Source organism: Pungitius pungitius, chromosome 9, assembly GCF_949316345.1.
Source record: "Pungitius pungitius chromosome 9, fPunPun2.1, whole genome shotgun sequence".
NCBI lineage: Eukaryota > Metazoa > Chordata > Actinopteri > Perciformes > Gasterosteidae > Pungitius > Pungitius pungitius.
In genome coordinates this window covers 14300002-14313716 of record NC_084908.1, presented here as the reverse complement: position 1 = coordinate 14313716, position 13715 = coordinate 14300002, and the positions used below count along the sequence as shown (strand labels likewise).

The 13715-nt window shown below is 43.0% G+C and overlaps 2 protein-coding genes across 2 annotated transcripts; one reads left to right on the top strand and one right to left on the bottom strand.

Moving 5' to 3' along the window:
- Positions 1-260: 260 nt before the first annotated feature.
- Positions 261-3552, top strand: LOC119217498 (solute carrier family 22 member 7-like). The gene is made up of 9 exons (XM_037471180.2): positions 261-659; positions 780-883; positions 967-1121; positions 1267-1435; positions 1952-2075; positions 2175-2284; positions 2408-2622; positions 2770-2878; positions 2969-3552. Exons 1-9 carry the CDS (start codon positions 279-281, stop codon positions 3174-3176), a joined length of 1575 nt encoding a protein of 524 aa, XP_037327077.2. The 5' UTR covers positions 261-278; the 3' UTR covers positions 3177-3552.
- Positions 3553-3991: 439 nt separating this feature from the next.
- LOC119217496 (ATP-dependent RNA helicase DHX15) lies at positions 3992-13629 on the bottom strand. Its single transcript, XM_037471176.2, has 14 exons — positions 13438-13629; positions 12243-12573; positions 11850-12043; positions 11590-11749; positions 8663-8881; positions 8392-8559; positions 8142-8228; positions 7801-7950; positions 7529-7637; positions 7257-7448; positions 5225-5347; positions 4879-5069; positions 4553-4722; positions 3992-4440 (listed from the first exon to the last, which is right to left on the bottom strand). Exons 1-14 carry the CDS (start codon positions 13497-13499, stop codon positions 4323-4325), a joined length of 2274 nt encoding a protein of 757 aa, XP_037327073.1. The 5' UTR covers positions 13500-13629; the 3' UTR covers positions 3992-4322.
- Positions 13630-13715: the final 86 nt, after the last annotated feature.

Genomic DNA, 13715 nt, shown 5'->3' with positions numbered 1-13715 from the left:
TCGTCCAAGGGCGCCTTGTTCAGGTGTTTCACCATGGGAAAAAAAACCTCATTCTTCCTGGACACGTGGGGCTCGAAGCAGATCGAGAGCACCAGCGGACTCCAGACACCCCCCCCTCACCTTCCGACCCTCGGCCGCTCCGCCTCCCGAAAGTTGTAACCCAATGGGAGAAACACTAGAGACAACTTGGCTTTACTCTCTTTGGTGTGAAGGCATATGAGTCTTTTCGTTCTTCTCCTCGCGGTTTCAAAGGATTTTGCAGGCGGTGGGAGGCCACGATGAAGTTCGAGAACATTTTGGCCGACATTAATGGATTTGGAAGATTTCAAAAAATGATCCTTGTGATCAGTTTCATCGGCCGCTTCACATTGCCGTGCCACTTTGTGCTTAACAACTTCATAGGGGCTGTTCCTTCTCACCACTGCGACATCAGCTCTCTGGATCAAGTTTTCTTTTTAAGCAATTTGTCGGAGGCCGAAAGGCTTTCGGTGAGCATTCCGCTCAAGGAGGACGGGAGCCTGAACTCCTGTCAGATGTTTGCAGAGCCTCAGTATCATCTGCTGCTCAACTCCTCCGGCGCCGCTGATGCGCCCACAGTGCCGTGCCAGAATGGCTGGGTGTACGACAACACCACCTTCAAGTCTACTCTGACCTCACAGGTGACCTTGGTTTTGGTTGATTAAAAAACAAATCCCACAAGATAAAACTCACTTTTGGGGAGAAATAACTTAACCGGTATGTGGACAAGCCTCTTTGTTTGCTTGTTTGTTTGTATGCAGTGGGACCTGGTGTGTGACAGCAGAGGGAAAAACAAAGCAACTGCTTCCATCTTCTTTGTCGGAGTGATGTTTGGAGCCATAACCTTTGGAAGTCTGAGTGACAGGTATTTGCAGTTTGGCTCCTTGACGTTATTGCTTTGATTATCAAGTGCTTCAAAGAATCAGTTGGCAAACTGGCTTTTTGCAGGTTCGGCCGAAGGATCATGCTGCTGGTGTCCTACGTGTCTGGAATGCTCACCGCCGTTGCGAGTGCCTTCTCTACGTCCTACGTGATGTTCGCTGTGCTGAGGTTTTTCACCGGGTTTTGCATCACCGGCATCGTCATTGTCTCGACAGTCCTCAGTATGATATATTCAATATTCCGTTGTGAGCTGTTAAACGTGTTCTATGTAATGTCAAGTCTGTCTCACAAATGTGGGTCTTCGGACCACAATAAAACCACATTACTTTCTCTGAATTCTGATGAGGCGAGGTGTTTTCTTTCCAGATGTGGAATGGGTGGACATCGAGCACAGGAAACTGGTGGGAGTCATCGACAGCTTATCCTGGACATTCGGGAGCGCAGCTTTGGCAGCTATTGCTTATTTTGTGACCGATTGGCGGTGGCTAATAGTTAGTGTCACCTCACCTTTGACCTTGGCCATTATCACATGGAGGTAGGCCTGAATAGCTCAGAACGTTTAATTAAACAGGTTCAGTGCAAAATCAAAAGCAGCAACAATGGACCTATGAATGTACATGTAAATGATTGTAATGTCTCACAATTTATATTATAACGTAAAGAAATGTTTGATCCAATTCCTGATTGGATTGGTGTTGCTTTATCTTTCTCGGATATTGGGCTTCTATCGAAGCCTAATTCTGTTTGGTTCAGCTTGTGGATATCATCGCATTTGGGGTGAAAGATAAATTAAGTTAAACCTGTTAGAAATCAACGTGCCACTCGAGTCCACTTAAGTTGTGGCTTCTGACTAGAATGTTAACTTGCAGTATTCATTGTTGGGACTATTTCTTATTTGCTATTATATGCTACTTCTGTTCTGTGCGTGTGCCCAACTCGGGTTTGATCCATAGATTAGGTGCACAATCAACATCAGATTTTTTTTTTTACGGAATCATGCAATGAAATAATGCCACACATTAGAGGTTAACAATTCTTCTGTTAACATTAGGTGGATGCCAGAGTCGGCGAGGTGGCTCATTGCCAATGGAAAGCTGGAGCAAGCTCAGATGTATTTGAAAGAATGTGCCAAAATGAATGGGACAACAGAGCTAATTGACACCTTTAAAACAGAGGTTGGCATCTTGACCAATGACCATTAAATCAAGATAACCAACAGAAAAATCAACAACATAGTCTTGATCCTCAGATGACACGTTTTTGCATTCTTTCAGACACTATCGACTGCTGTTGTGAATGAGAAAAGAGCTCGGCCTTATTCGTACTCTGATCTGATACGAACACCCAACATGAGGAAACTCGCACTACGTACTGGAATCGTGTGGTCTGTGTTCCAAGCTGCAATATGCAAAAAATGTTTTCTTTGAAACGATCCCAGGGAATAATTCTGAGTGTCTAAATAATCCATTGTCTTGGTTTAATGAGTCTTCCCTCTCTCTGCCATTAGGTTTTGTGTGGCAAGCGCATTTTATGGCATCAGCTTCAACATCACCGGCTTTGGGCTCAATATCTACCTCACTCAGCTTACATATGGCTTAATTGAGCTCCCGGCCAAAGTATCTGTTTACTACTTACTGGATAAGATCGGAAGAAGAAGAACTGAGGTGGGAGCTCTGCTGATGGTTGGCATCTGTCTTGGAATCAATATTGTAATACCTAATGGTAAGCATTCATTGATGTAACACACTAAGGGTCTACGTACGTACGATTAACCTCATTATACATGAGGAATGTTTCAGGTTGCATTCAAACTTACGTCTGCAGCGACAAAAAGACGTCCCTCAATTAATGACAACTTGGCATTTTCAGGCATGTCTACTATCAGAACAGTGGTGGCAATCATTGGAAAGGGGTTTTCTGCAGCCTCCTTTGCAACTATTGTGCTCTACAGCTCAGAGCTCTATCCCACTGTAATAAGGTAACTTCATCAACAGTGTACATTGAATATAAATTTAAAAAAGCATCATTTAGAGCCTACAAAGAATGTACTTGGGATTTCTTTTTTTAGACAGAACGGCATGGGTTACAACTCCTTCTTGGCTCGGATTGGTGTAGCAGTGGCTCCATTGATTCTCTTGCTGGATGAGGTGTGGAAGGACCTGCCTCAGGTGGTCCTGTGCTTTCTAGCTTTACTGGGGGCCACAGTGGCCAGTATGCTACCAGAGACACGCGACAGGTGCCTGCCAGAGACCATAGAGGATATAGAACGGCAGTGATGGGGAATTCTGTCCCTGGTGTCAGAGCATTCAAGCGGTTATTTTTTATTTTTTTAAAGGCGACGTGACATTACTTGTGTCCTACATACAACTTTCTGGTTATACTCAACATAGAAATCCATTTGGTTTTCTACTAATACAGGGTCATCTAATGTAAATCTATGGCGGTGTGTACTCCTTTAACAGTTACTGTAAATTTGAAAGGCAGTGGCTTCCAACCTTTCTTTGCCCATGTTCCTTCATAACCATGTTTCGCTTCACAAGTGACTTACGAGTTAAAATGACTTTGTCAGATGTTGTTTTTCTCTGAAAAATTTAAAGTGCATGTGTTTTAAAAATGCAAGTTTTGGGAAAATTAAAGCGCTTTTTCCAGGCAGTTTTTTCCCCCACTTATTTTCCATAAATCCAGTTAGTCATTTTGTTAATCTGGAGTTTTCCACATTGTGATCCCTGTGACTGAACGGATTTGTTTCAACACCGTTCACCTGAACAGTCATTCACATACACAACCAAAAATAAACTGGGACACATTTACAAGTAATACTGTGGCAATAGAAATCGTATAGTTGAGACCTGACCCTCAACCTGTTTTAACACAAACAAAACGACACATGGAAACTCACTATTACAATATAGTACCTTTAAGATATTACATATACTAAAATAATATTGTGGAACAGTTAGTACTAAACTGTTTTAATTATAAAGAATTTGCTTAATTAATAGAATTGCTGACATATTTATATCAAGCAAACTTTAACTACTAAATCATTATCCCAACAAGGTACCACAGTACAATAACAGGCCTTAAAATGTACGCATGAATTAAGTCAAAGCTCCTTTATTAAAGAAACAAAGCAAGCAATTTTTTAATGACCCAACAATCCCTAAAGGAAGGTCAACCACATCTAATTGACACGTTTCCGATACTCCTCTTGAAAATATTTATAGGTCTAATAATGGCTGCTGATATTTCATCTGACATTACACTTAGTTACATAATAAACATTGATGGGAAAAAGAAAAGACAAAAGCAAACAAAATATAAAAATCTAAATGTTGAATTTCAAACATTAAGATACAATAATACAGAAAAATCTAAAACTAAAGAACCAAGTTGTTTCCAGGACAATTCTTGGCTATTGTTCAGTACTGTGAATACTCCTTGCTCTCTAGTTTGGCAACGATTCGTTCCAGCTGTCTTTTTGCCTCACATTGTGGGAAGTTACTCATTTCATAGTACTGGGGTGCAATCTTCACCAGCCTGTAACAGAAGAGAGACGAGCATAAATACATCCATCAGTAGATCATCTACAGTACAGAGCATCTACGAAACATGCTTACAATTTTTTTTTAAAGAAACTTTGCCCACGTACCACTCGGGTTTGATGTCCGTGCAGGTGCGGATGTAGTTTTTGGTGGTGAGCACAAATTCATTGTAGAGGACCCACTCAGGTTTGTGGTCCAGAACTGTAGACGGGTGCAGTTGAACCACTTGGTTGTCTTTGACCGTGAGGTAATGGCCCGTGCGCTCCAAATGAGCCACCTGGAGGATTAAAATAAATGCATATTTCAAATGTTTATTTCTACACGCATACAGGGATGTTACTCCACAAACATAAGCGTTGCTAACCGTTGTGAATGACGCCTTTGGATCAGCTTACCAAAAGGACTATTTAAACATGGGCTATTCTGTGATTACCTGCATGAAGAAGCCGGTGCACAGCGCTCTGCGGATGTTGGTGTAGTAATCTCTGCTAGTGAACTCTGTGCTACGGCGGGGCAGGTTGAAGCGGTCCATGATCCTCGACAGCTGCTGCCGCACGTTATCAGCGGACATCAGTGAGCGGTAGTTGACAAAGTTGTCATAGCACCACTGGTTAGCCTCGTGGTCTGGAAAAGGTATGACAAGAATCCAGATATTTGAAGATGAAGGCATTCCTCGTTTTTTCATCTTTGTCCAGGTGTAAGCTTCAGACCAAGTTTCTTTTTCTTCCCATCAATCATTCATAGAAAGAAAAAAAAAATTAAATTGTTAAACGGCCTACTTTGTTTGAAGGCATGGTAGACGTTGAGCAGCGTCAAGTGGTCTCCGTCGATGTGAGCAAACCTCATTTTGGACTCGTCTGCTGCCTTCTTAGCCTCCGTGGGTCGGACAAAACACTGTGGGACTAAACAAGGTTGGTATGGGCCCCAACAAAGCCGCCCATAGGGATGAGTCAAATATTCAGAGAAAAGTGGAGCAAAGCCTATGATGCTAGGGCACTCGACACTGCGCTGGGACAGGGCAGGACCACAAGCTCTATCAAAGGGGGGGGTGCAGTCTTTTCTCATGGTCTTTCCCAACTGTTTTGGCTATTAGCTCGTAGAGAAGGGGGTCATATAACCACATCTGTAAAACAAGAGTTTTCACACAACTACAAAATGTTAGGGACACCAGCAATATTTGTACTTTTCAAGAAATAACAGCTCAGGCCTCTAAAAGAGCACAAACATAAAACACTTTAAGGCTACAACAGGTATAATTCAAAATGCATTTAAATCAAAAAAGAAAAATTGTGATTAACACAATGAATATGACAAACATCAAGTGCTGTCTGCCCTATCTAGTGAAGAACATATTTTGCTTGTCAATATACTAGACTATCATATCCTTAAAAAAATACAACCTAGATTTAAATATAAATTCAAAACTAAGAACTGGATTACAATGTTAATGAAGGTGTCCACACCAAAGGTTCACCTTCAAAAAAGGGACATTTTGTGGACAAAGGAGGCTTTTTGGTGATGACAAAAGGGTTGTGGGCACGTTAGGGCTGCATGGATATGAAATAATGGCGAGCAGGTTTGCTACTCAAATAATAGTGATTATCGTATCCACGCTTATCCCTACACAGCACAATATCTTTATATCAATATCAAAATCTTTGTTTAAAACTTCGGTCTGCACCTCACTTAGTTCAACAATCAAATTTTACCACTCTCCCACATCTGGATGTAACAGTGTTTCAACGGGTAACTTTGGGCTGTGTAAAATCTGTATAAAGGGAACAACTACCGTATTTTCGCGACTATACGGCGCACTGAATTACAAGGCGCACCTTCAATAAATCGCCAATTTTAGAACTATTTTCATATATAGAGCGCACCGGATCACAAGGCGCATAGAAGTAACTGCAGTAAAACGTTTGACTGGGGCTGCGTTATGCATCCACTAGATCGGGCTGTGCTAAATCAAACGTTATTAAGCGTTCTGAAAACTCTTCACTCCCATGGAAACGTTGTTCAAACGTTAATGTGGATATTAACATCTCTGAACCTCCAACTTTCGTTATTGGTTAATGAAAACATTCTTGGCAAATGCTTTGGTGCATCTTGCACCGAGAGGCAGCGCTGGAACAGACGGTGGACCGTCAGCGCGATCCCGACATCCAACTACGAGCTTTAATGTACTGTAGCGACTCTGGACAATGTGCTTATCTTCTGGTTTTATTGTCGAGAAACAGGCTACTGTCGGCCGTAGCCTACGCCGAACAAAAACACACCATCGCTCTCCAAAACAACAACAATTCCCGCGTCCCCATAGGTGGCACTAAGATGAGTGACGTCACATTGTGCGCCCTTCACTGACCATCCCAAAACTCTAAAGTGCACTGCCGCTCCAGAACATGAAAACACAGTCCGTTACAATACGCTGTTGGAGCTGGAATTACCGCGGCTGCTGGCACCAGACTTTCCCTCCAATGGATCCTCGTTAACCAGTATGGATCAACCAATTGAGCCATATATACGGCGCTCCGGATTACAAGGCGCACGCGCCGTTTTTTTAGGAAAAAAAGGATTTTAAGTGCGCCTTATAGTCGCGAAAATACGGTAGTTTAAACAGAATCCAGTTGCTTCATATATACTAAATCTGCAATCATGTGTTTCTGAAGTTCTGTTATACAACTATTTAAGTATTAATAATTATAGGCAATCGCTTTTTTCAAAACTCCCAGTGAGTATTAGTAGTTGTGATTAACACCAAGAGCCTTGGCCTAGAGAAGGGAAGGCGGATGTCAGCCCAGTCCTGGGCATTACCTGACAGCATGGCAGTAATGGAAAGGATCTCATTAGAGCAGTTAAACTCGCAGCTGGCAATGACCATCTTAGCCAGCTGAGGGTCCAAAGGGAACTCTGCCATCATGGAGCCCAGCTCGGTCAGGTCACCATCGTCATTGAGAGCTGCCAAGTAATTCAGAAGCTCAAGGGCTCTCATCAGTGTCTCGGGAGCTGCAGAAAGGAAAAAGGTCAGTGTTCTCTCAAAGTGGAGATTAATAAAACGCTTTATTAACTAATGAAGACCAACTCACCTGGTGGATCCATGAAGTCAAAGTGCACAAGGTCATCAATACCCAGCTTTTTCAGCTGCAGCACAACAGATCCCAAGTTGGAGCGAAGGATCTCAGGGTATGTGTTATCCTTGAGTGGAGGTTGATAGTGTTAAAAATAAAACAAGAGAAGTTCCAAATGGGCACAACGTACATCTATTCATTCGAAGAACGAGCTGAACTAGCGATGGTTTTGTTATTTTCTACCACTGAATTGTATAAAGTGAAAACAATGGGTTTGTAACGTTCAATACCTGCATCTCTGTTTTGTAGGCCTTCTCTGTGTAGAGGCGGAAACATTTCCCCGGACGCGTTCTGCCGGCTCGTCCTGCCCTCTGCTGGGCAGAAGCTTTACTGATGGCCGTGACGAGCAAAGACTCAACTCTGATTCGGGGATTGTAAACCTTGACACACATTTTAGAGCATGATTAATCAAATTGTTAAGATATGGAGGGACCACAAGCCCCAAAGAAAGTATTCTGTATCTGCATTCAGATTAAAGAATATCTAAGTATCTTTTAAACGTTATGTTGCATCATATTATCAAACAGGATTCAATGCACTAAAACCTAGTAAAGTTAAAGGTAAAGCCCACCTTTTGCTTAGCAAATCCTGGATCAATAACAAACACCACGCCATCAATTGTCAGAGACGTCTCTGCAATGTTCGTCGAAACCACAACCTGTGGATGAAGCAAAAGGCTCCAAGATATTAGTTATCAAATTCTGAGATAGAAAGAAATGGACACATAATGCAAAGCCACCCATAGAGTAAGATGCAAGATTTGATCTGGTGCAATACATAATTCAAATTAAAATGCCGCTCTGGTACATCTTAAAATGTACCTTTCTTCCTATAGCACCGTTGGGCTTCCTTGGAGGAGGAGGCTCAAAGATTCTTTGCTGCTGCTGTGGTGGCAATGTGGAATACAGTGGAATGATTTTGATGTCTCCAACGTCAGGTCCAAGGTCATCCACCTCACGCTTAATCCGTTTGCAGGCCTCGTCAATTTCCTGAAGGAGAATATGGATACAACTGTGAGTTGAGGGAAAATAACAGCGTTTGTATAAAGACAATTACAATGGACCAGAGTAATGAAAGTGTCACAAATCCTACCTCTTGACCAGTGAGAAAGAGAAGGCAGTCACCTTCATCTTCCTCACACATGTGAATCTGGATGACAGTCCGGATTGCAGCCTCAAGGTAATCTCGCTCTGGTTCGGGAGTGTAGAAAATCTCTACAGGGTGGGTACGCCCAGGGATGGTCAGGAGAGGGCAGTTGTCGAAATACACCTGGAACTTCCCAGCATCTAGAGTGGCACTCATGACGATCACCTGGGCATGATAGAAAAACGTTAATGTTGTGTTTACAACTTCTATTTGATCCATTCAATACATGCTAATACGTTTCAGGCTGAAATGATAGATTGAGATTAGGGCCAACAACAGGTTTATACGGGAAGAATATAGGAAAATAAAACCAATTTGGTAGATAGCTTTGTTCTTATTTAGCCCTCACTCAATTCTGTGTACACTCCTCTTGATCTGTTTAGTCTTCAATAGAAATAGTTGCCATATTAAACAAATCTTATTAGAACATAAAAAGGACAAGCCTGAGTTGTTCAGCATGTACTTTCTATTAGTTACTATTAGGGCTGCAACAACGCATCGATGAAATCGCTTAAAATCGATTATTAAAAGCGTTGGCAACGAATTTCATTATCGATTCGTTGTGTCGTGCGACTATTATCTTTGAGTATTAAAAGAAAGTTGCGCGCGCCGCGCAGAGCTGAGAAAAAAAAAAGTTGAGCGCTCGCGCAGCAGAACAGAAGAAAAAAAGCTCCGCCCAGCAGAGCGTTGCTAAGAAAAATAAACAAAGAGCAGAGCTGAGGTAAAGGAAAGACCATCGGAGAGACCCGTAATACTGTTCTGAAACATGCGGAGGAAGAGAAGCCAATGCGATCTAAATATTTCACACTGACATGGGGGGTGCGGGTCCTAGCGGGCAACGGGGGGGGTGCTGCGGTTTTCTTTGCAGCGCCAGTAGTTTTACGTTTTAATCGCCGCGCTCGACTTCAAGGTGTAACCTTTATTATTGTTCGGTCTGAAACAGCGCGCCCAGTGACGGATGGTGCAGCAATAGTGATGTCCGGGTGGAAATCAGGAGAAAGGTCGGTCCGGGATATTTTCAGGAGGGGCTTTGAAATTCGGGAGGGTTGACATGTCTGATTGTAAGATATGCAAAAGCGACATGGCCTGGCACGGGAGCACCACGGCGATGATTCATGATTTTGTGCCTAATATATTTAATTTGGCGGCTGTAAAGTATACATCATGCAATGTGTGTATGTTTTTTGTGTTAGTCCATTTTATTTGCTTACTTAGGGATGTTCAAGGAGCAATGTTTAAAACAAAACATATTTAGAAAGTGCAGTCAGTTCTATTTTTCAATAAAGGGTTGGAAATTAATGTTTTTACATTTTTTATTTTTTTATCCAATTAATCGATTAATCGAACAAATAATCGACAGATGAATCGATTATTAAAATAATCGTTAGTTGCAGCTCTAGTTACTATACACTTGAAAAGTGATCAAATGACTGTCTAACCAATGGTAATGTAATTGGCACACTTGCTGGTTCATTTATTGTGCTTCCCTTTAATATTTCTATTTCATGAAATTAGAAAATGCTCGAGGTAAGTTGCTAGTTACAGAAAATTGATTCATTTTAAGAAAGGGGGGGGGACATACACTCACCGGCCACTTTATTAGGTACCCCATGCTAGTAACGGGTTGGACCCCCTTTTGCCTTCAGAACTGCCTCAATTCTTCGTGGCATAGATTCAACAAGGTGCTGGAAGCATTCCTCAGGGAGTTTGGTCCATATTGACATGATGGCATCACACAGTTGCCGCAGATTTGTTGGCTGCACATCCATGATGCGAATCTCCCGTTCCACCACATCCCAAAGATGCTCTATTGGATTGAGATCTGGTGATTGTGGAGGCCATTTGAGTACAGCAAACTCATTGTCATGTTCAAGAAACCAGTCTGAGATGATTCCAGCTTTATGACATGGCGCATTATCCTGCTGAAAGTAGCCATCAGAAGTTGGGTACATTGTGGTCATAAAGGGATGGACATGGTCAGCAACAATACTCAGGTAGGCTGTGGCGTTGCAACGATTCTCAATTGGTACCAAGGGGCCCAAAGAGTGCCAAGAAAATATTCCGCACACCATGACACCACCACCACCAGCCTGAACCGTTGATACAAGGCAGGATGGATCCATGCTTTCATGTTGTAGACGCCAAATTCTGACCCTACCATCCGAATGTCGCAGCAGAAATCGAGACTCATCAGACCAGGCAACGTTTTTCCAATCTTCTATTGTCCAATTTCGATGAGCTTGTGCAAATTGTAGCCTCAGTTTCCTGTTCTTAGCTGAAAGGAGTGGCACCCGGTGTGGTCTTCTGCTGCTGTAGCCCATCTGCCTCAAAGTTGGACGTACTGTGCGTTCAGAGATGCTCTTATGCCCACCTTGGTTGTAACGGGTGGTTATTTGAGTCACTGATGCCTTTCTATCAGCTCGAACCAGTCTGGCCATTCTCCTCTGACCTCTGGCATCAACAAGGCATTTCCGCCCACAGAACTGCCGCTCACTGGATGTTTTTTCTTTTTCTGACCATTCTCTGTAAACCCTAGAGATGGTTGTGCGTGAAAATCCCAGTAGATTAGCAGTTTCTGAAATACTCAGACCAGCCCTTCTGGCACCAACAATCATGCCACGTTCAAAGTCACTCAAATCACCTTTCTTCCCCATACTGATGCTCGGTTTGAACTGCAGGAGATTGTCTTGACAATGTCTACATGCCTAAATGCACTGAGTTGCCGCCATGTGATTGGCTGCTTAGAAATTAAGTGTTAACGAGCAGTTGGACTGGTGTACCTAATAAAGTGGCCGGTGAGTGTATAACAGTGGGAGGTTTGTCAACAGCGCTTCAAAGGCTGGACCAGAGTTATTAAAAAGGTGAACAAGTACCTTCAGATCGCCTCTTTGACGCACCACCTCCTTGAGTACTCCCATTAGTATATCTGTGGCCAGAGTGCGTTCGTGGGCCTCGTCCAGAATGATCACACCATATCGCTCCAGCAACGGGTCATTCATAGCCTCTCGTAGCAGCATACCATCTGTCATGTACCTAAAGAAATTACAGACATGCGTTGTTAGATTGAGATGCTCTGGATCAAAAGAAACTAAGACCGGTTGCTCTGTGCATGCAAAATAGTTCAATCCCTTACTTCAGTATTGTCTTAGCAGAGCTGCAATCCTCAAATCGAATAGAGTAACCAACTTCCTGTCCAAGCATGACGTCCATTTCGTCGGCCACCCTTTGAGCCACGCTCATAGCCGCCACTCTCCTGGGTTGAGTACAGGCTACTGCCCGCTTAGGCCCAGGCAAGCCCTTCACCATGTCCACACACCATTGTGGGATCTAAGGATTGAAAAGTTGCATTGAATTCAAAACAAAGGAATTTGAAAGGATATCACATGTTTCAGCAACACTGTGCCATCCTACTGGTTAAGCTTGTAATAAAAATTTCTTAAAAAAAAAAAAAAAAAACATTCACCAAGCACTGCAGGTACTTAGTGTCTGGCAGTTAAGGTACTCACGGACTTTTTGCATGACAGACCTGTGTTGTCTTTCCAGAGCCAGTTTCTCCAACAAGGACAAAGCTCTGATGCCGTGTGATGATATCGCTGAATCTTTCCTTGTACTCCCACACCGGGAGCTGTAACCTTTTCTTCAGAATCTCGTAGAAGCGCGGCGTGTGCGGCAGGTTGGTAAATGGGTTGATCTGCTGTTGCATAGCCAACTGCTTGATGGGCGCCAAGCAGGGCATGAGCACTGTGCTGTTTGACGGGACATTGGGGGGCTTTGGGTCTCTGTCCCGGTCTCTGTCCCTTTCTCGATCCCTATCTCTGGAGCGGTCCTCGCGGTCTCTGTCACGGTCCCGGTCTCTCCTGAACACATCGGGGCAGGGCATAATAAGAACAACTACAATGCAACAGAAATCAAGAAGGTACCCTGTGATTTGCTGCATACGCTGCTGTCCACATTAGAGGATACATATTAATGCAGTCTTCATGTCACATGAGATCAACAACAGAAATGAGTCACTTAACTAGTTGTTTTGGATGACCATGTTGTTGTAGCAAAACAATTCCAAAAGTATCTTAGAAGCAGTTTCCAATAACGCAACGCATATAACCTTAACATAATGTAGGTAAAACGTTACAGTGAGTGAGTGAAATTGGTAAATGAGTGACTTGGCCTCACTTGACCACAGTTAATAGAATAACTGTTAACTTTAGGTTTTGCTCTGGATAAGGAGGGACGATAAAGTTTGTTTTAGCAAATATGATAGCACATGACCGATTTATTGGGATGTCTTAAACGGAGCCATTGTTACAGTAGATTACTATGTTAAGAACCAGTTAACGTGAAGTCAACGTAAGCTTGTTGGCTGCGGTTGTTAGCAACATGCTAAGTAGGAGCATATAGACACACACACACACACACGTGCCTCAATGGTGATGGAAACGTCTACTAGCAGCGTCTAATAGCTAGCGTAGCCCTCATTAGCTAGCATACATGAAGTTATTACAGAACGCGATGCATTCATAAACATGCATCTGGAGAACAGCCATGCCCCATCGAGCGGCGGCTAAATAACAAAACTAAAGCCAGAACAACCGTGGTTATGTTGTGCCGTTTTTCATCCTTTCATCAAGTGTGGCTACTAGCCAGATCAACTCGCATTGGCTAATAGTTAGCCGTTAGCCGACTGGTGGAAGTGGACATGATAACGGGGGAGCTTCACGTACCCTTCGGACCTCTTCTTGGTTGAGTAGTCTTCACCCAAATCAAGGCGATGTCTTTTCGACATGTTTGGCAAATTGTTTGTTTATTTCTCAAATCTAATAACGCCGACTCAATTCTACCGGGTAAAATGGTAGTTAGCTACTCAGGAGCTAACTTCTTCTTCTCCTTTAAGCTTTAAACGGTAGCTGCGTCCTTCACGATGCACTACTGCCACCTTCTGGTGTCCGCAATGTTAAAGTTCTTCATCAGCCTCAAAAAGAAGCTGACAGAGCATCTTCTT